Source organism: Protopterus annectens, chromosome 12.part0 (genome assembly GCF_019279795.1).
Source record: "Protopterus annectens isolate FY-2018-M chromosome 12.part0, PAN1.0, whole genome shotgun sequence".
NCBI classification, from domain to species: domain Eukaryota; kingdom Metazoa; phylum Chordata; order Ceratodontiformes; family Protopteridae; genus Protopterus; species Protopterus annectens.
The window spans coordinates 606,397,566-606,420,465 of record NC_056746.1 but is presented as its reverse complement, the minus strand read 5'-3'; the positions used below and the strand labels follow the sequence as shown (position 1 = coordinate 606,420,465).

At 42.4% G+C, this 22,900-nt stretch overlaps 1 protein-coding gene across 1 annotated transcript in view; it reads left to right on the top strand.

The window, feature by feature from the left end:
• The window catches only part of LOC122817347 (carboxylesterase notum2-like), a 334,692-nt gene that overhangs the window by 144,349 nt on the left and 167,443 nt on the right, over positions 1–22,900 (top strand). Inside the window, exon 9 of the mRNA XM_044090554.1 lies at positions 20,982–21,082. Coding sequence (XP_043946489.1) covers positions 20,982–21,082 — 101 coding nt within the window. The remainder of the gene's footprint in view (positions 1–20,981; positions 21,083–22,900) is intronic.

The following is a 22,900-nucleotide window of genomic DNA, read 5'->3' as shown; positions in this document are numbered from 1 at the left end:
GTTTTATCTGTCACCACTCACCACTGCTGCAGTATTTTGAAATTAAATTGGGTTGCATGGGACAGTGTCATTGAGCTGCATTAACAGTTATCTAGATTAAAAAACTGATTCAGGATAATGAAAGAATAAACATCCACAGTTCCAAACCAGTAAATCCTTCATTTAAAACCACACAAACCTTTGAGCTTACCTGCTTTTCTTCGTGATGTAAATCTGTGTATCCTAGCTCCTAAACAGACTCAGGTCATTTTAGCTCCAGAGATAGAGTCGATATAATAGGATAAGCTAAACATGGGTCAATGAAACAAGGTCTGTACATGATTATCCCTACTTTATTGTATTTAGAAATGATAGAAATGGCAGGACGTGCAGGACAGCTTAAATTAAGAATGTCAGTAAATGGAAGAATCTAGATGAGGAGAAAGAAGGCAAATCAATGGGGGGAAAATGCAGTCTACAAAAGCTTAGCAGTCATGGTCAAAAAAGGAAGAACTGATGGATATCTGCCAATTGCTTCAATCAAGAAGAATGATATGCATGAAAAGGATAGATTGAAGGCATGTTGTAGGAAGAAGAGGGTAATAAGAGATTTCAGTCTCAATGAAGTAGACGGAGACATTCTGGGAACTTCTCCAACTCTCTGCTCCCGGAAGTACTGCAGACACATGGAGGGTGGTTGTGGTATGGAGCTAAATAAGGCTGTGTTAACTTCTGTACCAAATGTTTCTACAGATGAAAGTATAAAGAATACTGAAATAACAAAGTTTACTGGTGGAGAATTTTCAGGTGACAACCTTGATGAATTGACAGTAGCAGATGAACCTTCAAATCCAGATGTCATTACATAGAGTCAAATAAGGAAAACATTGGGTCAGAAGTAGATCTTCAGTAGAAAATGATGTTGGAGGACTATAAGGTTTAGAGGACAGACAGTTCTTTTGTTTGGTAGTCAAAAAATCCACCATCTGCAAATTTGTAGTTTATTATCTAGAAACTGCACACTTCTTATATTATAGTCATAACAAATGGACAGAGGAAGCCTAATCCTACTTCATACCATGTACCAAAGCTGATGACTGATAGAATTACATCTAAAATTATACTAAAGTATAAACATGTATGATGTGTGGGAAACATTAGTTGTACCTTTAGGTATTACTCCACAGGACACTGGAACATTCCTTCAGGTTGGAAAAGACAATTATTGTGAACTAATTTTTTGTAACAGTAGACACTGCAGAAGCTTTTCTTCCTTAGTGAGAATTAAAAATGTTATGCTCAACTTATAATGCTCTTGCCTTTATGGGAATAAAAAATTTAGCTGTGAAATGTCAGCTTCTTGCTCAGTTAAGAAAAGCTGATGTTGACATTATTGATGCATTCATTGTATTTTATTAATTTATCATTTGTTGACTGAGTTAGTTCCATTCGGATTGTACCTCTTTTCAGGGGAGACACGTGGTAGTATTTATACTGCTAGGGGAAATTAGGCTAGGGTATCTGGGATCTTCCCATACTTTTATGTTAGGTGCCATGGGATCTTTTACATTCACATGAGTTGCCATCAACTCAAGCAGATGGAACTTTTAGTTATGTACTTACCATAACGATAGATGTATGTGATCCATCTCGCCTACATTCATTACTGATGGGCTTGGAGCCGGGAATCGGCTCCGACTCGGCCACTATAACTAGCACGAAGTCTCTCATTGGCTGGGCTAACCCTGTATCCCAGGATGCACCATGCCCAAACCCCCAGATCTCGTTTGCCGCTCCTACAGAGTCGACGTGGTCTCGACTTGGCTGTGGCTAAGTACCCTCTCTTTTTTTACTTTAATAACTGTTTGCTCGAGTTATTATTTCCAAAAAGCTATTTTAATAGCTACGTTGTCTGTTGTCCCTTTTTGTGATTGATTGTGGTTTTTTGTGTGGTAATCCTTCTGTTTGGCGGGCTAGGCCTGTTTAAGTTAGAGGGCCTTTGCCCTATCTTATGTCTTTAGTGTTCAGGCGTTTAAGTTAGAGCTCTTTCCACCCACCCTCCTTGTGTTGCTGAGTGTGCTGTCGTGTTTCCTTATGTCTGGCAAGGAACAAAAAGAACATAAGCCATCTGGCTTTAAAAAATGCGCCAAATGTGTGTATAAAATGTCTTTGACTGATGGCCACGCCATCTGAGTTTATTGTCTTGGTGCCATACACTTGCAGGAATCCTGCAGTGCTTGTCATGCCTTCTCTTCCAGGGTTTTACAGGAGAGAAAAAAATAATATCCTCAGAGGGATCAGAATACAAGTTTCCTCCAAGTCCAATAGGTAGGGGGAAGGAGGGTGGGTACATAAGAATGTAGGCGAGATGGATCACATACATCTATCGTTATGGTAAGTACATAACTAAAAGATGTAATATGATCCTATCTCGCCTACATTCATTACTGACGGGACAGCGTCCCTAGCACCTAAATCCTGGAAGGCTCACTGGAAAACACTCCCGAGCACTGTGGAACCAAAGGAAGCCTGATCTCTAGAGGCCACGTCCAGATTGTAATGAGAAATAAAGGTATGTGTAGAAGTCCAAGTAGCCGCTGCACATATCTCATCTATGGATAGTCTAGCATGAAAAGCCACTGAAGTTGACATAGCCCTGGTAGAATGCGCCTTAACTGGAAAGGGAAGATGCCTACCCGCTAATCCATAAATAAATGAGATGCAGTCCCTAATCCACTTAGCTATGGTGCCCTTAGTTACAGATCTGCCAATTCTATTGTCCGAAAAGGACACAAACAACTTATCTGATTTCCTCTCCTGTTGTGTCCTATTTAAATAAAACCTCAGTTGTCTATGCACATCCAACTGGTGAAATTTGTATTCCGCTTTGTTGGAAAACCGTGGAAAAAAAGACCGGAAGCTCAATAGACTGGTGGAGACAAAGGGCAGAAGAGACCTTAGGGAGAAAGGAAGGATTAAGTCTCAGAGATACTCTGTCCTTATGAAAAATCAAATAAGGAGGTTAGGATATGCTGTCTGACTAAGGTCGGAAGTGGAGAAGCCAGGCAGCGAGCTTGAGAGTTCGTAGGGATGGATGAAGCTGTCCTGACTGATGAGTCAATAGGTCTGGAGCTGGGTCCAGAATCCAAGGACCATCCACCACATACTTCCGAAGGAAGGGGAACCAAACTTGACGGGGCCAGAGTGGTGCGATCAAAATCATCTTGCTTCCCAAGCAGGTAGCCTTCTGAATCACTCTTGGCAGAAGAGGGACCAGCGGGAAGGCGTAGAGCAGACCGGAGGGCCAATTGTGAACTAGAGCATCCCTGGGTGACTCCCCCTGTGGGGGGATCAGAGTGAAAAAACTGCTGCACTTCGCATTCAGGGGGCTGGCAAAGAGGTTGCAGCAGGGAAGGCCCCACCTGGAGAAGATCTGAGCAGCCACTCGATCGTTCAGGGACCACTCGTGAGGCATCAGAATAGCTCTGCTCAGCCTGTCTGCTATCACATTGGACTTCCCCGGAATGTGCATTGCCACTAGAAAGCGCTGGGAAGCGATCGCCCAATTCCACACTCTCATGGCCTCCCTGCAAGGGGGGTAGGACTTGGTTCCTCCCTGCTTGTTCAGATACCAGACAACCGACATATTGTCGGAAAGAATCGCAATAGTTCCCCTGGGAAGAGAGCTGTGAAGTGCCTGCAATGCTAGAAGCACCGCTCTCATCTCCAGAACATTGATATGCAAGTGAATCTCGTGGTCCTGCCACGTACCTTGAACCGTCTCGCCCAGATAATGCCCCCCACCCTATCTGGGAGGTGTCCGTGGTTACTGTGGCAATAGGGGACGGGGGGCTCAAGGATCTCCCTTGATTTAGGTTGGACGAGAGAAGCCACCAACGCAGATCCTGCCGGCATCTCTCCGTGATGAGAATTGAATGGGACAAGGGACGTTCCTGATATGACCACTGGGCCAAAAGGAGCCACTGAAGTATTTGCATGTGTAACCTGGCTAGCAGAACTAGAAGAATGGTAGCCGCCATTGATCCCAACAACTGAAGAACCATCCTGGCTTGGGCTTTTTCCCGGGGTAGTAAAGCCAGAACTTGGGCCTGTAACACTTTTATTCTCTCTCCCAGTAGGAAAGCTTGCATTTCTACAGAGTCTAGCTCTGTGCCGATAAAGGCAACATGCTGTGATGGCAGCAATACAGATTTTGCCCAGTTGAATGAAATCCCTAGTAGATGGCCCAGTTTGACAGTAGCTCTCATGGTTTGAACAAGTAGATGCCTGGTGGGGGCGGTGAGGAGCCAGTCATCTAGATAAGGAAACACCTGGAATCCTAGACATCTCAGGTGAGCTGTCACCACTGCCAGACACTTGGTGAACACCCTGGGGGCTGTGGTGAGACCAAAGGGCAGGGCCCGGAATTGAAAATGACTGGCTCCCAGCCAAAAGCGTAAATGATTCCTGGAAGCCTTGTTTATCTTGATGTGATAACAGGCATCCTTGCGATCGAGGGAGCACATCCATACTCCTTTTTCCAGCAAGGGGAAAATGGATTGCAACATGACCATTCGGAACTTGGCCTTCTTTACAAAGCAGTTTAAATGGCTGAGATCCAGAATGGGTCTCAAGTCCCCTGTTCTTTTTGGCACCAAAAATAATCTTGAGTAAGTTCCTAATCTGATCTGGTCTGCGGGGACTGGTTGGATGACTCCTTTTCCTAGCAGCTTTGAGACCTCTATTGCTGCCTGATCCCGTTGACTGGGTGGAACGTCCAGGATTTTCCTTGATGGTGGGGGGGACAGATAAAGGGAATGGTGTAACCTCCGGTGATGATACGAAGCACCCATCGATCCTGAGTGATGGACTCCCAGGCCTGAAGATGCTCCGAAAAACAATCCCCGACTGGCTCCAGACACGCACAGTCGGGTAATCCTTCAGGGATGTTGGTAGGAGGAACCACAAAGGACTCGCGGTCTCCTGTGTTGCAGGGGCCTCCACCGCCTCTAGGGCGACGCCTTCCATTAAAATTCCCCCCTCCTCTGCCCCTGGAGGGGGGGGGTCACTTTGATGGGCAGGGGAAGACTTTTGAGACTTTCTGAACCACATTTTCCCTCCCCTCTGAGCCTTGGGATAAGGTCTAGTGGGAAGCGAAAAACAGGCCCCAATGGCAGACAAAGTCTTACCCTCTTGCTCACATCTAGTGAGGGTGTCTTTCACTTTGGGTCCAAAAAGGGAGGACCCGTCGAATGGGGCGTCCGTGAAAGAAGACTTGAAAGCCTCCGCAAAATGACACAAGCGCATCCAAGCTTGCCTCCTAAGGGCTATGCCTGAACTCGCTGCTCTACCCGCCCCCTCGGCTGCATAAGATATGAGCCTCATGGACGAGTTGATGATGGAAGAAAGGGTAGACAGCTGGGCATTAACAGACTGGGCCAACACCTCAGGCAAGTTACCCGACAGGGTATCTCCCAACTCCTTTATGAGATCCCTTTGGAGCCGCATAAAATGACACAAGTAATTCAGCGACCGCAAGGTAAAGGTTGCTTAAGACAGGATACGCTTCCCATACCTATCCATACTCCTAGACTCCTTATTAGGAGGATGGATGGAAGTAGAAGCCTCTGCCACGTCCTGCTGAGTGGCAGACGCCACCACCATAGCATCCACAGGTACTCCCTTGGTCAAAAATTCTTTTCCAGGAGGCGCAGATAAGAACTTATTGGGGCGGCTAGGAACTGGCTCCACAGAGTCAAGGTGTTCCCACACCCTTCGACAAATAAGATCCAATAATTCATCGAAGGGTGGAGACACCCAGGAGGCAGAAGGCTGTGCTCCGAAGGCCTTGCGGAAGACTGACTCTTCCTCAGAAGGGTTTTTGGATGGCCAGTCACCCCACTGTCTCAAGATCTCCAGGATATTGGAGAATGAGACATCATCAGAGGATGACTTCGGGGACCCTTCTGCATCATTGAGGTCGGTGTCCGAGGTGACAGACTCATCTGGGGAGTCTACGTGCTTCCTCTTACACAACTTCTTCCTGGGAGGCTCCTCAGGCACAGACTCTGAAGGACCCTCAGAAAGCAGGGGACCACACATGGAGGTATCCTCAGGCCTAGGAGCCCCGCTGTTCAGAGATAGGGGGGCACCAGTAGTTCTAGTCGCAGCGTCTGGGGATGGAGTTACTGATTCAGCTGAAGTCACTACGGACTTGGCCAGCATGCTCCTCATAGCCTCGAAGGCAGGACCACCAGAATTGGACGAAAAACTCACCTCTGAGACCATGACTGGAGTCGGGGTACCCCTAGCCAAAGCACCAAGGGGGAGACTTGGAGCCGAAGCCTGAAGCCCCGATGTATCCCCCTTGGGTTTGACTGAGGACACCCGAGTGTAGAAGGGATGGAAAAGGTTGGAGCCGAGGTCAGATCCGAAAGACTAGCAGGAGGTTTTGGAGCCGACCCAAGGACTTCACTTGATTCGGCAGACTCCAGCTCCGACGACACCGAGGTTGTCAGAGGAGGAAGAAACGGAACTGATATTGTGGCTGGCTCCGGAGCCAACTGGGCTGGAGCCGAAAATAGTTTAGTTAACACTGGTGACTGGAGGAGCCTCTGGACCACCCTATCCACATCCGAATCCGACAGCCTGGAGGACTTGGAGGAGACAGAAGGGGATCGAGAAACCTTCTCTGTCAGAACCGAGACAAGACTGGGGGAACGGCTCTGAGTCGGCTCCAAAGGGATCGGAGCCGAAGCAGGCTCAAGAACCACCGCAACCTCCTTCGGTGCCAATGACCATAGAGTCAAAGAAGCCAACCCCAAAACAGACAAGACTTCCTGTGGCTCCAAGACCAGTGGAGCCGAGGAAGGAGACATAGCCTTAGACAGTACCTCCTGCGGCTCCAAGACCAGTGGAGCCGAAGAAGGAGATATAGCTTTTGACCTTTTCTCCGGAGGCTCCGATGAACTAGCCGGAGCCGGAGACTTCTTTTTAGTCTTATACCTGGATTTCTCTGAGGGGGGAGAAGACGCTAAAGTTTCCTCAAAGGAGGGTTTAATCAAACCCTTAAGGATAAGCTTATTTTTTCTCTCCTGTAAAACCCTGGAAGAGAAGGCATGACAAACACTGCAGGAGTCCTGCAAGTGTATGGCACCAAGACAATAAACACAGATGGCATGGCCATCAGTCAGAGACATTTTATATGCACATTTGGCGCATTTTTTAAAGCCAAATGGCTTATGTTCTTTTTGTTCCTTGCCAGACATAAGGAAACACGACCACACACTCAGCAACACAAGGAGGGAGGGTGGAAAGGGCTCTAACTTAAACGGCCGAACACTAAAGACACAAGATAGGGCAAAGGCCCTCTAACTTAAACAGGCCTAGCCCGCCAAACAGAAGGATTACCACACAAAAAACCGCGATCAATCACAAAAAGGGACAACAGACAACATAGTTATTAAAATAGCTTTTTGGAAATAATAACTCAAGCAAACAGTTATTAAAGTCTATAAAGAGAAGGTACTTAGCCACAGCCAAGTCGAGACCACGTCGTTACTCTAGGAAAAGCAAATGAGATCTGGGGGGTTGGGCGTGGTGCATCCTGGGATACAGGGTTAGCCCAGCCAATGAGAGACTTCGTGCTAGTTATAGTGGCCGAGTCGGAGCCCGTCAGTAATGAATGTAGGCGAGATAGGATCACATTACATCCTTGGTTTAATGTCTCATCTGAAAGATGACACACTCAGGAGTGCAGTACCTTCCTTATGCTGCATGGCAGTGTCAGCAATCTAATCACCTTGTGTGGGAAGAGAACACACAGCCTTTTGATCATTCAGCCCCAAGGTGAGTGTACTACCTGTTGAGCTACTGACACTACAGTGTGACTAAGCTAATATGTAACTGTAGTGCCATACTACAAGGGTGGTACCAGAAGCAGTATTGGAAACTATCAATTGAAAAGTCACCTGATCTCAAGAGCAGGGTACAGCCTGGGAAACTATTGAGGGAAGTACTGCACAAATATTAAGGAGTAAATATTCACTTAGTATTCTTCTTACCTGTTTCATGTTATTTGACGTCACAGGTGACTTGAAATCCCTCCTGGCAAGCAATGCCATAAGACACAGAACAAATACACAATAAGATACAAGTCCATTCCAGGCTATACACACACACACACACACACACACACACACACACACACACACACACACACACACATGCACACTTGTGGATGCACATGTACAGGCATACAGACACAATCACACACACACGCAGGTGCACACATACATGCATACACACACACACACACACACACACACACACACACACACACACACACACACACACACACACACAGTCACAAACATGTGTCTAAGGGCACTTTAGGAGACTTACCAGTTTACCTCTCAGCATATTTTGGGTCTTCAGACTGTGGCAAAAACTCATGAGACTCTGGAGCAACATACAGATATCCCACAGCAGATACTCCATTATAAAATCAAACTGGAAAACTAGCAACAGTGAGATGGTCTCCAAGATACCAGTTAGCATAGGTTCACAGCAAAAGATCTTGTCAGAAAAGCTTTTTTTCAGTTCTATGACTCACAGCAGAACTAAACAGGCAGCAGCTAGCTGATGATATCTACTTAGATTTCAGCAAGGTTTTTGACTCTGTGCTGCACAGTAGCAAGATAAAGAATATTTATTGTGTCAGTATGTTGAAATGGTAGAAACAGCTAGAAAGCAACGCACAAAAAGTAGAAGTGAGGAGGTACTGCCAAAACTGACTCTGTGCTGCACAATAGCAAGATAAAGCATATTTGGTAGGGGTAAATATGATGAATGGCAGAAAGAGCTAGAAAGCAAAGCACAAAAAGCAGAAGTGAGAGGGTACTGCCAAAACAAAGGGAGATACATAATGGAGTGCTACAGCAGTTGTTCCTAACCTTTGGATGGTGCAGCAGTGCAGCGGTCACACTGTCACCTCACACCAAGGGGTTTCTTCTGTGCAGAGTGTGCATGTTCTCCCTGTGTCTGTGTGGTTTTCTTCTTTGCTCCGGTTTCCTCCCATGTTATAAAGACATGTGTCTGGAATGTTTATCCCTGGGCCTCAGCTGAAAATTGGCTTTGTCTAAGTCAGACTTTCCCGCTAAACAAATGTTAAATAAAATAATATAAATTTGCTACTAAATGCAATTATTACTGATATCAAGCAAGGCACAGGAAAAGGGATGTGTACTCAGTGGACAACACAGAAATAACATGCCACACACGGAGATCTTTAATAGAGTACTTTTACATTGTGTGAGAGTTGTAAGCAGTGGTTCAATGTTGTGATATTCAAAATGCTGCCTCTGAGTGAAAATAACCTTGGGATAATCATTAACTCTGGAGAAGAATGTTCCTTAAAGCCACAGAACATAAAAAGAATTTAGATTCAGCTATATCTACAGCAATCAACCACCAGACATATTGTGAAAAGGAAACAGCCAGGGCTAAAATAATGCAAATCCCCAGGCATAGCCTCCAGGATCAAGGAGGTATTTCATAGGTTCATAGGCAGCATAGGAGTCTTTGGGTGATGAATTTCAATAAACAGAAGGCTTTGGATGATTTTGTGAGAGAGCAGTTTTTTTTTATAGTGATCAGGGTGTCTTACCTACTTTAAGGATTTTTGCTCTCTCTTGTAGTAGCTTCCTTTGTTGTAGTGTTGTTTTTTTTTCTGCTGGGTCCTGGACAGGATGATTTGCTTGCCTTTGCCTTTGTTGTTTTGCTTGGGATTGCCTTATTTTGCCTGCCTCATGCAGTGTGCTGCTGCAGGGTAGATTAGAAGATATTTGTACTTGAGTTTCCGTTCTTCCGCCCGTCGCTCGCCTTAAAGGAGGACCACACTAAGGTTTAGGAAGTGTGAAGTCGGCTTCGGTATTCTCTTACTGTGGTCTTTTGGGGTTCCATGTGGGGTGGGATGAGGACCTCCAGCTTAGATTAGTTTGTGATCTTGATCTCACCAGTCTGGGGTTGTGGAACAGTGTTTCCCATGTGACATTGTGATTCGTGGATGATGATCCTCTTGTGGGGATGGTTTCTCTTGTGGGGATGGTGACTTGAGTTTATGAATTCCAGGAACTTTTTGAAGACCAGGAACTTTTGGCTAGTAGTGTTGGTCTCTATATTAGGGTAATTGAAGTCACTTAGTATGATGGCGTCACTTAGACACATTTATCCCTTGGTACATTTTTTAAGGCCTAGTGTGTTTTCTTCATGTAGAGGGTGAGCCTCCTGAGAGGTGGCAATTGGCCTGTAACATGCTGGTAGAGCAGTTGCCAATGGTCTTAATTGCCTGGATGTGGTCTCCGATGCATCGTATGCTAGTTACCCAGGTGTGAGGTTGTCCTTACCTTGAATGCATATGTACCCCCCTTGGGCTTGGAATTGTCCGGGTTTTGGGGGCTTAACGATATGAGGTTTTCTAGGAACCTAATAGTGCTTGGGGTGCTCTCAGGAGCCTTTGAACCAGGTTTCCCCTGTCACAGCATAGACATTGCATTTCTCCAGACTAAGAAGGGCAGTTGATGCATTTATTAGTTTTTTTTGACTTTTTGCATTGAGCATGGTAGGTTTAGAATTTTTTTTTTGTGTTCTAGGGTGGTAGGTTTAGAATTTGAGCCTGGCTCAAAAAGGCACTATGGGGTGGGCAGAGCCTTTGCCCCCCATCCGGAATCCCAGGTGAGCAAGTGCAAGCCCAGCCTCATGGAATGGTTTGTCCAGTATGTCATCCCAAGCAGAGCAACATTTATCATTGATCATCTTATCTCTGAGTTTAAGCCAATTGTTAAAGCTGAGGTCTGATGCTCTGTATTGTGTGCTCATCATCAGGTGAAGGCAGGATACTGCCTACAGTCATCAGTCAGGGTCAATGTAATACATAATCACTCGCCATTCCTCAATGTTCCCTTTTCATGTACAATGACTGAGGGTAGCCGCCTCAGGTCTGTTACACCAGCGCGGTGGCGGATGGAGTCGCATTATTACCTGCCTGTGAGCTCTCCCCCCTGTGTGCGCTATGTGGCGTGTCCTAGCTCGGCCAGGGTGGCAGCTGTGACCTTGTTCCGTGTTCAGTCTGGTGGTGGCCGGCCAGGTGGTCTGACTATGAGTGGAGTCTGACCAGTGTGGTGTGTGTGTTGTGCATTGTTGGTGGGCTGTGACTGTGTGACTGTTTGACCTGTGTTGGTATGTGTTCTGTCTGCTGTGTTCTGAGGCAGGCTGAGGTGGTGTTCGCTTTGGTGTGTCTGTGTTGGTTTTGGGTTATGATGATGTGATGTGACCAGTATGTTCCTTGTGTGTGTTAATGTATGATTTGAGGGTGTGATGGATTTCCTGGACTGAGTTGCCAGTGTGTGACTGAGTCTAGCGTATGTGTGTTTTGCTAGTCCCATGTTGAGAGAGAGGTGTTCTCCAGTTTGGAGGAGTATGGTTGTCTCTCTCGCATGTATTTGTGTTTTGTGGGAGTTTGAGAGTGGTTGAGGAGGAGCATGAGAAATGTACCATAGCAGAAATATTCTGCGAGAAGCCAGCTGATAGAGGACAAAAAGCTGATGGGGACGGACATGCTATGGGTGACAGAAGAAAAACTTAAAAAGAATAGAAGGGAAACTAGTGACCGTGAAATGGGGTTTGCCTAACATAGACCATCTATGACAAGAGTGAGCCCAAGGTGGGGATGTAGTTAGGATAAGAGGGCGTATCAAGTATAAGAGTGAGAATAGTCTAAGGCTAGTCAAGTAGAGATGAGAATTTTAGTTTTAGGATACGCCCCAATTAGATCAACCTTATAGTATGGAGGGGCTGGGTTAGTTCGCAAGAAAAGCAAGAAGAGTGGACTCTTAGGGTAGTCCGTAATAGTTTTAAGGTAATAAATTAACCGAAAAGTTCGTAACGTGCGCAATGATTATGTACAACATTTAAATCGTATAATTTCCAATACGCTAAAAACGCTTACAAGCAGGGGCTCCTTTATGAGTGCTGGGAAAAACAGGATGGCCAGAACCCCAGTTACTGTCTAAAAAACTCCTCTAAGGACAACAATGGCAACAAGGAAAACCACTCTCACTGGGACAACCCTCTCTAGTCCCTGACCAAAAACTCTGGTATTTTAAACAAGGAAAATGGACAAACACCCAAACCAAGAAAAAATTTGGTCTCTGGAACACTAGTTAGGTGCTAACAAAACAAGTTATTTGATGGTTTTTTCATTAGCTTTTGTTTTTCAAGTTTTTACACAATGTAGATACACAAAGTTTAACTTTATTATAAACAAAATAGTATCAAATGTAAACAGTTTGAGCTTATTTTAACACAGTAAAACAAACACAAAAACTTAAAAATACAAGAACAGTTTTAGCTTTTAAACAAAGTAAAAAAAAAAAAAACTTGCAACAAAACAGAAAGAAAAGCCACGCCTAGCTGCACAAAAAGTCGAAAAGCTAAGAAAAATAGCCAAATCCAAAAGGTAGGAGTTTCTGGTCTCTGGAAAAGCCAGAAAAGCTGCAGCCACCACGCAGGAGCTACACTGAAGTCAGGAAAGCTGGAAAAGCCCAGCCAAAAACAAACGCTGCTTTTTATACACTAGGCTGGAAAAAGCAGGAAATTACCCATAATGGCCAATAGACTACAAGCTAACCACTTAAAGAAAAACTCTCTAAGGGACAAACACTCCCCATGGACTATCACCCCCACTCCTCACTCCCCTGATAAAGAAAAGGGAAGTTTAAGAAACACATTTTAATGGAGAAACACAGGAACTTTTCAAAAAATCCAGTGAAATGCACAAAAAAAACTCAACACTATCTAAAAAGTATGGAAAATACAGCTTTTTTTTGTATTTTCAAGAAATTTTTAGTGAACAAAACAAAAACTACAAATGAACTACAGTTTTCGAAGTAATAGTACATAAAAACAGTACAAACGAGTGTAACTTTTGAAAAAGTAGTAAAAATAGGCAAAACTTAAAACTAGCAAGTAAAATAAACAAAAAGTAAAAATATCTCTGCAAAGAAAACAGTGCAAACTTTGATACAACAAGCAGAACACAAAAGAGAAAGTAAGTACTAAAAGTCTAAAAGCCAAGAAAATACTAAAAATCTGAAAGTTAGTCTTGAAAGAGGAACACTGCTAACCACCAAAAGGAGACACACTGGAACCAAGACACTGAGTTAAAGCCACTGGAAAAATCTGCCTCAAACGCACTTTATCAAAGGGGCTGAAAACAAGGAAAATGGACCCAAATGGCCAATAGACTACAAGGAACCACTCAACAAAGGAACCTCATGGGGAAAAGTGGTCCAGCAAATCTGGTCCCACTGGATAATGGTGAGTAAAGACTTTTCCGAGGAACTTTTAAAATTTCAAAACACATGAGGAAAGACAAAACCCATGGAAATGCTAAAAAAGTCTCTGGAAAACACTTTGAAGGAAGTATGGAAAAGTAAGGATTTTTTTGTTTTTCAAAAGTTTTTAGAGAAATGCAGAAAACACACAAAATGCTATGATTTCTCGTAAATGCTATCAAAGCTACAAACACTGAGAGGTGTAGCGGCTCAGTTTAACTTCTAAGCAAAAAAAAAAAACTAGCAAGCAAAAGGCAAACAGTTTCTGCTTTTTATAAAACACAGGAAATGCAGTGCAAACTTTGATAAAGCAAGCGAGTTCAGTAGCTGGCACAAAACAAAAAAAAACTAAAAGCTAAGAAAAAAATAAAATTGGAAAAGGTAAAATTGCCTCCTGACCTGCTAAGGAAAATAAGGAACTGCCACCAGGAGGGAGCTGTGAGTTCTTCTCAGCTGCTGGAAAAGTATAAGTTCTGAAAGTATTTTAAACAAGGGAAAGACAACGACAGGAAAAAAAAGCCAATGGCCAGAAACTATACAAGTTACTGCCTTGAACCAAGTCTCTAAGGACAACAGGTAAATGCTATACATGCAGCTACTGAGGCCCTGATTAGAATGATTTGTCCACATTTGGATTCCATGTAGAAAAAGGAAACAAGGACGCTATACAGCAAGCACAGAAAAGCTACTAGAATGATAATACGGATGAAAGAATGACACAAAAGGAAATTCTGTGATAGTAGCCTGGCAAAAGACTGAAGTGGAAGCATGGATATGAAATGGTCAGCCTAAAAACTTTCCACAGGTATGTTAGCTACGTGAGAGTGAGTGTCTGTGCATCTAGCAATGAGCTAGTGTCACATCCAGGATAAGGTTCTATGCATGGCTAAGTTCTAGGAGATTTTCTACCGCCCCTGCAACCACAGACTAAATTAAGTAATCAAAGAATGCATGAATATCTGGGAGGAAATTTAAATGAAGCAGAAGAACTAAAGGTAGAAGAGACTTTTTTTATTCCAAAATGAAGTGTGAGCATAAAAAAATATATATTTTACTGAGAGAAAAGTGGACAAATGGCATTGGCAACTGGAATGGAAAGCTCAAAGTAAAATTACTAAGTCTTTTTAAAAGGGCACAGGATAAATGGGAAATGAGGGGATCAGAAGGCCAAGAACAGATGTAAACTACTGGTTCATAGGTTCATAGGTAGGTACTAGGCTATTGGCCCTAGGACCCATATAAGCCTAGCCAAAAAGGTACCCTGGCTTTCGCCAACCAAGAAAATTATTTTCCTGTGTCCCTGTTGAGCAGAGCCACAGAAGTGATCCCCAGGGTGAATTTCCTATTTTGCATCCAATCATCAAGATTTTTCTTGAAGAGTGCTAATGAGGAGCCTGTTTGACATAGATAGGTAGTCTGTTCCAGAGTATGGGAAGTCTCTGGGACAGGAATCTATCCCTCCAGCATGTTCTGTTTATTGTGGTGACAAGGTATAGGTCCCTACACCATGTAGTTCGGAGGGATTTGGATTTCTTTAAGTGGAGCATGTCCAACAGCTCTGGGTTTGACATAGCTTTGTATGTTAGGCAGAGATTGCCTCTGAGTAGGCGATATGCAAAGGAGTAAAGCTGGAGTTTTTTGAGACGGTCTGCGTAGGGTATCTGTTTGAGGCCAGTAATCCTCTTTGTGAGGTATTTCTGTGGCCTCTCCAGTTGTTGTAGATATCTTGTGAGGTACATATCAAAAGGGGCACTGTACTCTATAATAGGTCCAATGAGTGATGAGTAGAAGGGAACAATGACCTCTTTTTTCTGGATGAGAAACCTTTTGTGATGAGGTGCGCCATGTAGAAGGATTTCCTGACCACTGTGGCAATGTGATTATCAAAGGAGAGACTACTGTCCACCTGTGTCCCAAGGTCTCTTATCACACTTGCAGTGTTAAGTAGACTACCACCTATGTGGTAGTTCATGGGTACAGAGTTTTTACCAACGGGGATGACAATGCACTTTTTGACATTGAGCTTGAGGCCATGGCTTTGACACCAGGCATCTGTCTCAGTGAGGCCCTTTTGTAGGATGTCCACATTGTTAGGTGTTTCGATTATGGCTCCCAGTTTGCAGTCATCTGAAAACTTTGTTAGCCAAAGACCTTCTGTGTTAGCCTGTACTTCAGAGAAGTATATACCAAACAGGAGAGGACCCAGGACTGAACCCTGTGGTACTCCACTTGTCACTGGTCTGAAGTCAGATTTGGAGTCTGCTATTTTCACAGTGTGGGTTCTGTCTGTGAGCCAGTTGGCAACCCATTCTGTGACATAGGGATTTATACCTAGTTTACTGAGTTTATCTATAATTCCAGAGTGGGGGATGGTATCAAAAGCCTTGGTGAGATCTAGATAGGCTGTGTGAACCACCTTACCCTCATCTATGGCTTTGGTGACTGCTTCAAAGAAGTCTATCAGGTTTAGGTGATATGATCTGCCTTTTACAAACCCAAACTAGGTGGGGTCCAGAGTTTGGTGATTACCAATGTCTTTGTTTATGAGTTACATGATGATACGTTCCATGGCCTTGCAGACCAGGCTCATCAGGCTAATGGGGTGGTAGTTCTCGGGATCCGTCGTGGCTCCCCCTTTGTGGAGTGGGATAACCGTCACAGTGCACCATTCACTGGGCACAAAGCCTGAGGTGAGGCTATGATTGAACATGGTACTTAGGTGGGGTGCCAGTTCATTCTGTAGTTCATGTAGAACGCAGCCTGGGATATTGTCAGGTCCCATGGATGCTGTGTTCTTGGCTTTGGAGAGTGTGTTTTTTACCTGTGCAGCCGTGATTACAGGAACTTTGCATTCTTCCGGTATAGAGATGGGCCCTCTAGGGGGTGAGAGGGGGTAAAGTTAGCACTGAACCTATCTGCCAGGATGTTGGCAATATCAGTTGGTTCTGTATATTTAGTGCCATTGTGCTGTAACTCAAGAGCAGATACGAGTGTTGCCATTGAGATTCTTGACATAGCTATAGAATGCTTTGTGGTTGTCTTTAGAGTCAGTGGCAATTTTGTTTTCGTAATTAGCTTTGGGTGATTTTATGAGGGATCTCATCTTCTTACTGAGGCTGACCAGGGAGCTCCTCCAGTCATGGGATTTTACTCTTTTTTTTTTTGCAACAGTTTCTTCCTTCTGTTGTAGAGTTTGTTTATGGCAGAGGACCACCAGATTGGCTTCCTTTTTTTTTGGAGGATAGCATCTTGGTTCTGTTAGGGATAGCATGATCCATGCACATGTGTAAGTGCTTATAAAGTGCATCTGTGTAGGATTCAGCAGTTGTACCTCTATTGTGCATCTGCATGAGTGTCATGAAATTTGCCACTTCTGTCTTAAGAAGTGTGAAGTTGGCTTTGGAGAAGTTTCTTACGGTGGTTTCCCTAATGGGGGGGGTGGGGGGTGGGATGTGAATGTCTACGGTGATTAGCTTGTGGTTGGATATGACCAACGGGGAATTGACCTCTGGTGTGGAACACCGGTCACCCATGTTGGTAATGACCAGGTCTAGGATATTGCTGCTCCTGGTGAGAGTGTGAATAAGTTGATCCAAGGTGTTGGCATTTATGAATTCCAGAAAACGTTGAGCAAAAGAGTTGGTACATGAGTAGTTTTCCCATTTAATGGTGGGGTAGTTGAAATCGCCCATTATTACGGTGTTGGGTTGTACCCTAATATTTTCCAGGTATCAAGAAATGAGGAGTGGGAATCCTGGGGCATGGTGGAGGGTCTGTAGCAAGCTACAATTTGGATTGCAGTCTTGCCCAGAGTTAGTTGCACTTGGATAATTTCGGATGCATTATACTGTGCAACTAGTTGCAATACCTAAGCAGACTAGCAAAACCATTGGTCTTTGTCTTTAAAAATTAAACTTTGTGTTGTATTTGTAAGGTGTGTTGCATTTATTCTGTTTGCCTTGACAAATCAAACCATCTATCATATAGTCAATGAGTACTCAAATTTAAAAATTTTCATTAAAAAATTCTCAGTGCAAGATACAGAAGTGCTCTAAACATAGATCGTCTGATGGGGGGCAAAAATAAGATATGATGAAATATTTTCTCCCAAATACAGTACTAAATGCCTTGAATGATTAGGCAGGCAGGTAGGTACCATGAAGAAAACAATAATGTATCCATGCATGGGATATTTATATAAAAATGACAGTAAGGAAATAAGACAAAATAAATTATTTGACCATCTACAACAATGTAGATTCATCCTCTGAAATATAATGTCTGCTTTATGAGGATGTAAGATACATTAGAGTAATAACAATGCTAAACAGAATAATTATTATTATTATTATTATTTGCATTTGTTTACTGGGATGGTCCAGCTGGACCAGAAGTGCCCATTTTCAGTGGAGTCCAAGGGAGAAAAGCTCCACATACAAGATATTTCACATATAATACGGAATTTACGTTAATAAAGACATTTAGTACATATTCTTGGCAGCTTATGCAATTGATGAAAAAAAAACAGTACGTAAGTAATCGTTCTCAAATCAAAGATATTATACAAGCAATAGAGTATATACATGAGAACATTCCATATGAGTAGTTTTCAGCTAGCAAAATTTATATAGGACACTTCAAGCAAAGCAGATATAGGAATTAATTAGAGACTAGGTACTTAAAACTTTTCACATGTTTAGGAGGTGTAATAGCTGAGTGATAGCTAATATGAGTCCTGTTGCAGGAATCAGCAAAGTCGGTGGATAGTGTTGCAGATATAAGTGGTGGTATGATATTAAGGTAGGCTGCGAGAGTACCTGATTGTCTCGCATGGTTCAATGGTAGGTCTATAAGGGTAAGAAAGATAGGAAGTAGACAGGAGGGATCAATGGTAGGACAATGAGGGTTAGTAAAAGAGGGAAGTGGACAGGATGGAGAGGCGGGGTAAGTAAAAAGACAGGTGGATGTGAAAGGAGGATGCCAGAGTAGTAGAGTGGGGGTGAGAATAGTTGTGATGGTTGAAGTTAGGTTATATGAGATGTGGTGTTAGCATATGTGCACAGCCAAGATGAGGAGAGGTGTTTCAGAGATGTCTTGAAGAGGGTTACTGAGCAGGTAGATCTAACTGTTGGGGGGAGGGAGTTACAAAGTTTTGCGATGTTAAAGGACTAAAGCATCTAACCAGCCGAAAGTTTGGGTTTTTCTACATTTACGAGTGGTTGGTTGTTGGATTGGAGTGGTCTGCTAGGATAGTATAAAGTAAGTATAGAAGATACAGCAGGGCACATGGATGGATTATGAATGAGTTTGTGAGCTGTAGTTAGTTGGATAAAGGTGAGATAGTTGGAGAGTTCAAGCCATTTTAGGTTGCGTAACAATAAGCAGTGGTGAGATGAGTAGGAGGCATTAGTTACAAACTTAGCAATTTTGTTATAGCATGAGTCTAGTTTGGACTTTAGAGAGGACTGAAGGTTGGTGAGGAGGGGGGTACCATATAAAAGAGAGGGTAATAGAAAAGAAGAGGCAAGGGAAAGTCAGGCTGATGCACTGAGTAGATGTTTGTGTCAGCAGAAAGCGCCAAGCTTTTGATGTGTCTTTTTGACATTGGACTGGATGTCCAGGTCGAATGTGAGGTTCTCATCTAGGATGACACCTAGGACTTTTGTGCTAAGTTCAATGTTGATGGTGGTACCATTTAGGGATTGAATGGTGAAGTTCTTTTTTTGTAGAGGTGTGGACTTTTTGGGGCAAAGATTACTAGTTTGGTTTGTTGGGGTTCAGGGTAAGATGATTATTAGACATCCAAATTTTGGCAGAGGTCAGGGCATTTTGGGTGAGTTGGTGTAGTTCTGAGGAATTGTTTGCAGTACAAATGATAGTGGAGTCATCTGCATACTGGATGACTGAGCCCTGAGAGAGTGCGGTGTGGAAGTTATTGATAAATATGCTAAACAGAACTGGGCCTAAAATGGAGCCTTGAGGAACACCAGTGGTGGTGTTTAGGAAAGGGGAGTAAGAGTTCTACCATTTATTTGATTGTTGCCTGTTAGTGAGGTAATTGGTGAACCAGTTTAGACTTTGAGGTGAGGTACCTATGTTAGAGAGTTTTGTTAAAAGGAGAGAGTGTGATATAGTATCAAAAGCTTTAGAAAGATCAATAAATAGTGAAGATACGATTTTATCAGCATCACAGGCTCAGTTGACAGTGTCCATGTAGAAATATGAAGACAGAGGTGCTAACCAAATATATCACCAACAACAGAATGAAAAAGCAATGCTCAAAGCTAGCAAAATGCAGAAATGTGCTGCTAGAGGAACAGAATTGAGGGTTAGAACCTAATTTTCTTATTGTAGAATTCACTGGTCAGGTCTCAACTGGAATACTGTATGCAGATCTATCTAGAATGAAAAGGATGTAACAGTGCTTGAAAAAGTGCAGAGCAGGGTGACAACATGATTGTGGGCTGAATGGAGAAGATTATGGAAGGTTCAGGTACAAATGAGTCTTTTCATGGGAACTCAAGAAGGCTAGTGGGAACATGCTTAGAGGATACACGATGAATGGGAAGGAATGGAGTTTAGGGGAAAAGGACAGAACAGCCACCAGTTTTATGTACTGTTGATTTGAAAGAATAAATATTTGTTAACAGAAGCAATTAGAATGGTTAGAGCAGAGAGAAGGGGTGGTTCTGAAAAAGAAGAATGAGGTAAAGACTGCAGTGTGCAAGAAACTGAGTTTACAGCATTAAAGGAGGTACTAGTTGACAAAATGGTAGATTCTTAGATATTTTACCTCAGTTAAGTATTGGACTAAAGTATTTCTGAAGATTTCAAGAAAACACAGAACATTTGGGCAAGTGATGCTACTGTGGAAAGGATGTGGTAGTTACTGTAAGGTTGGATACAACAAAATAACAATATATACTATATATCTTTTCCTGGCAATGTTATGAGATTATATGTATTAATACAGCAAGGCAAACAGATGTGTGTGCCTGTGTGTGTGTGTGTGTGTGTGTGTGTGTGTGTGTGTGTGTGTGTGTGTGTGTGTGTGAGACTCATACCCCTCAACTCTACAGATTTTCCCGGAATGTCCAGATTTCTTTGCTCATATTCTTGGTCTGTTCCTAATAAAATTTGTGTTTTTCTGGCAAATCACCAGGATGATCTGAGTAGTGCAGTCACTAAATAATGGAATACATTTGAATTTCAGACTTCAAATCTTTCAGAAAATGTGTGTTAAAAAACACTACTCTAACAACTTTCTAAGTTTATAAGAGAAACATTTAAAATACATTCATATTTCGGCCTTTGACCTCCATTTTGTTGGGCTTTGTCCTGATTTCTTGCACTAAGAAGTTGAGAGGTATGGTGTGTGTGTGTGTGTGTGTGTGTGTGTGTGTGTGTGTGTGTGTGTGTGTGTGTGTGTGTGTGTGTGTGTGTGAGTGTGTAATATGCATCTCCATCTGTCTTTCTGTGTGAGTGCAGTGTCATGAACCTATATGCTGAAACAATTATTCAGTATTCTTAGGCAGTTGCTAAAAGATGTTAAAAAATCTTCAAGGCAGCCTTGTACTCAAAGATTAATATAAGCATTTTGTTTATTAGGTTTTGGAATGGAAATATTCCTGAAAAGTGCAAACAGCATTTTAAGAAAGGCGATGAATGGCAATGTTTCTTTGGCTACAATCTGTACTCATTTTTGAAATGTAAGTTGTAATCATGTCTAAAGTTTGAAGCATACTACATATGGAATATTAAGGCATATTATGTTTTATTGTTTTTCTTCCTCAAATGTATTTTTGATTATAGTTAAAAATATGAGCACATCTGTAAGATTTTCTTACCTTTCTTATGCAATGAATTGTATTGTATGCATGTAATTCTGCATATGTATTTTACCTTTTGTTTTAAAAGAGTTTTTTTTGTGTGTGTGTGTGTGTGTGTGTATCTATCTATATATATATATATATATATATATATATATATATATATATATATATATATATACAGTTAAGTCCTCAATACATAATCCAGTATTACTAATCTAGAAAGCATGACATCATACAAACGTTCCCTCTATTACAATCTGGACTGCACTTTGAAAACTTCAATAAACAGTATTTACAATTAACCCAATAAAAAACAGACACAGTCACGACCGCAGTATCCAGTACCAAAATATTTTACTTCAAGTGCACAGAACACAAGTGCTTTCACTATAATAGCTTCATCAGGTGTTTAAAATGCACAGTAAAACACATCTCATATAAAGCACTAAGGTAACAATCACATGATATATTCCAATCACAATTTAAAAGCATATTACATACAAAATACCAGCATATAATTTAATAGCACATAAAAATATAAATAAAACATAAATACATTAGTGAAAGTTGCACTATCTCCTCAAGGGTCTATTTTTAAGTCGGGGTCTCAAGGGTACAGATTCATTAATACCATGCCCCGAGTCCCCCCCAACCTAACAGTCCATGTAGACTCTAAGTCTTCAGTCTTGGCTATATCACCTAACCTGGAACTCTCTGATATTCTACCAACGACCAAGAACTTGAACATATGGGTGTCGTCTGTGTTCATGACATGTTTAGCCAGTGCAGTAACCTTGTTGTGTTTATTTATATTGTAAACATGTTCTCTTATACATTCTTTAAATGTTATATTGGTCTTCCCTATATAAAATCCCATACATTTAACACAATAAGCAAGATAAACCACATGTTTAGTCAAACATGTGGCATGTACTTTAAAAGTGTACATTTTCCTCTGGTCAGTATGATAAAATTCAGCACCGGTGTCAATATAAGAACAAAAATTGCACCGTCCACATGGCCTAGTGCCATATTCGCAATGTTCAGCAGAGGTTCCCTTGGGATAACATAGTCTCCTGTTTAAGGACTTGCTATTCCTAAACTGAAACCTAAGTTCATCATTTATAAGTTTGGCTACATCAGGATCAGTAACTAAAACTTTCCAATGCTTCCTAATGATGTCTGTATACTGAGAGACATCAGTAGTATAGCTCAAAGGAACCCTAAGTTTCATACCACCAACCTGTCTATTTTCCACCCTACCAACTTTCTTTCTCCCATCCAAAAAGTAGGGTTTGGCCTGACTATGCCTCATTCCCACCACATCATTGACATTCATAAGGATGTGTTGCTCATTATGCCCTCTATCTCTGATATTATCCACGGCAACGTTTATCTGTGTCTGGAAGTCCTGCTCCTTCACATTTAAACTAGACGGTCTATATATTTGATTAAGTACAACATTCCTAAAAACTTACAACATTCCTAAAAACATAAGGAGGATGTAAACTATCCCTGTGTAGCAAATGATTCACATGGCATTCTTTCCTACAGAGCTTAGTAAAAAGTTTTCCCTTGTTGTCCCTTACAACCAACACATCCAAGAACTCAATCTCATGAAGTGCAGATTTGAAGGTGAACTTTAAAAATTTCATACTCATGTTAACAAACTCATGAAATTCCAGAAATGTGTTG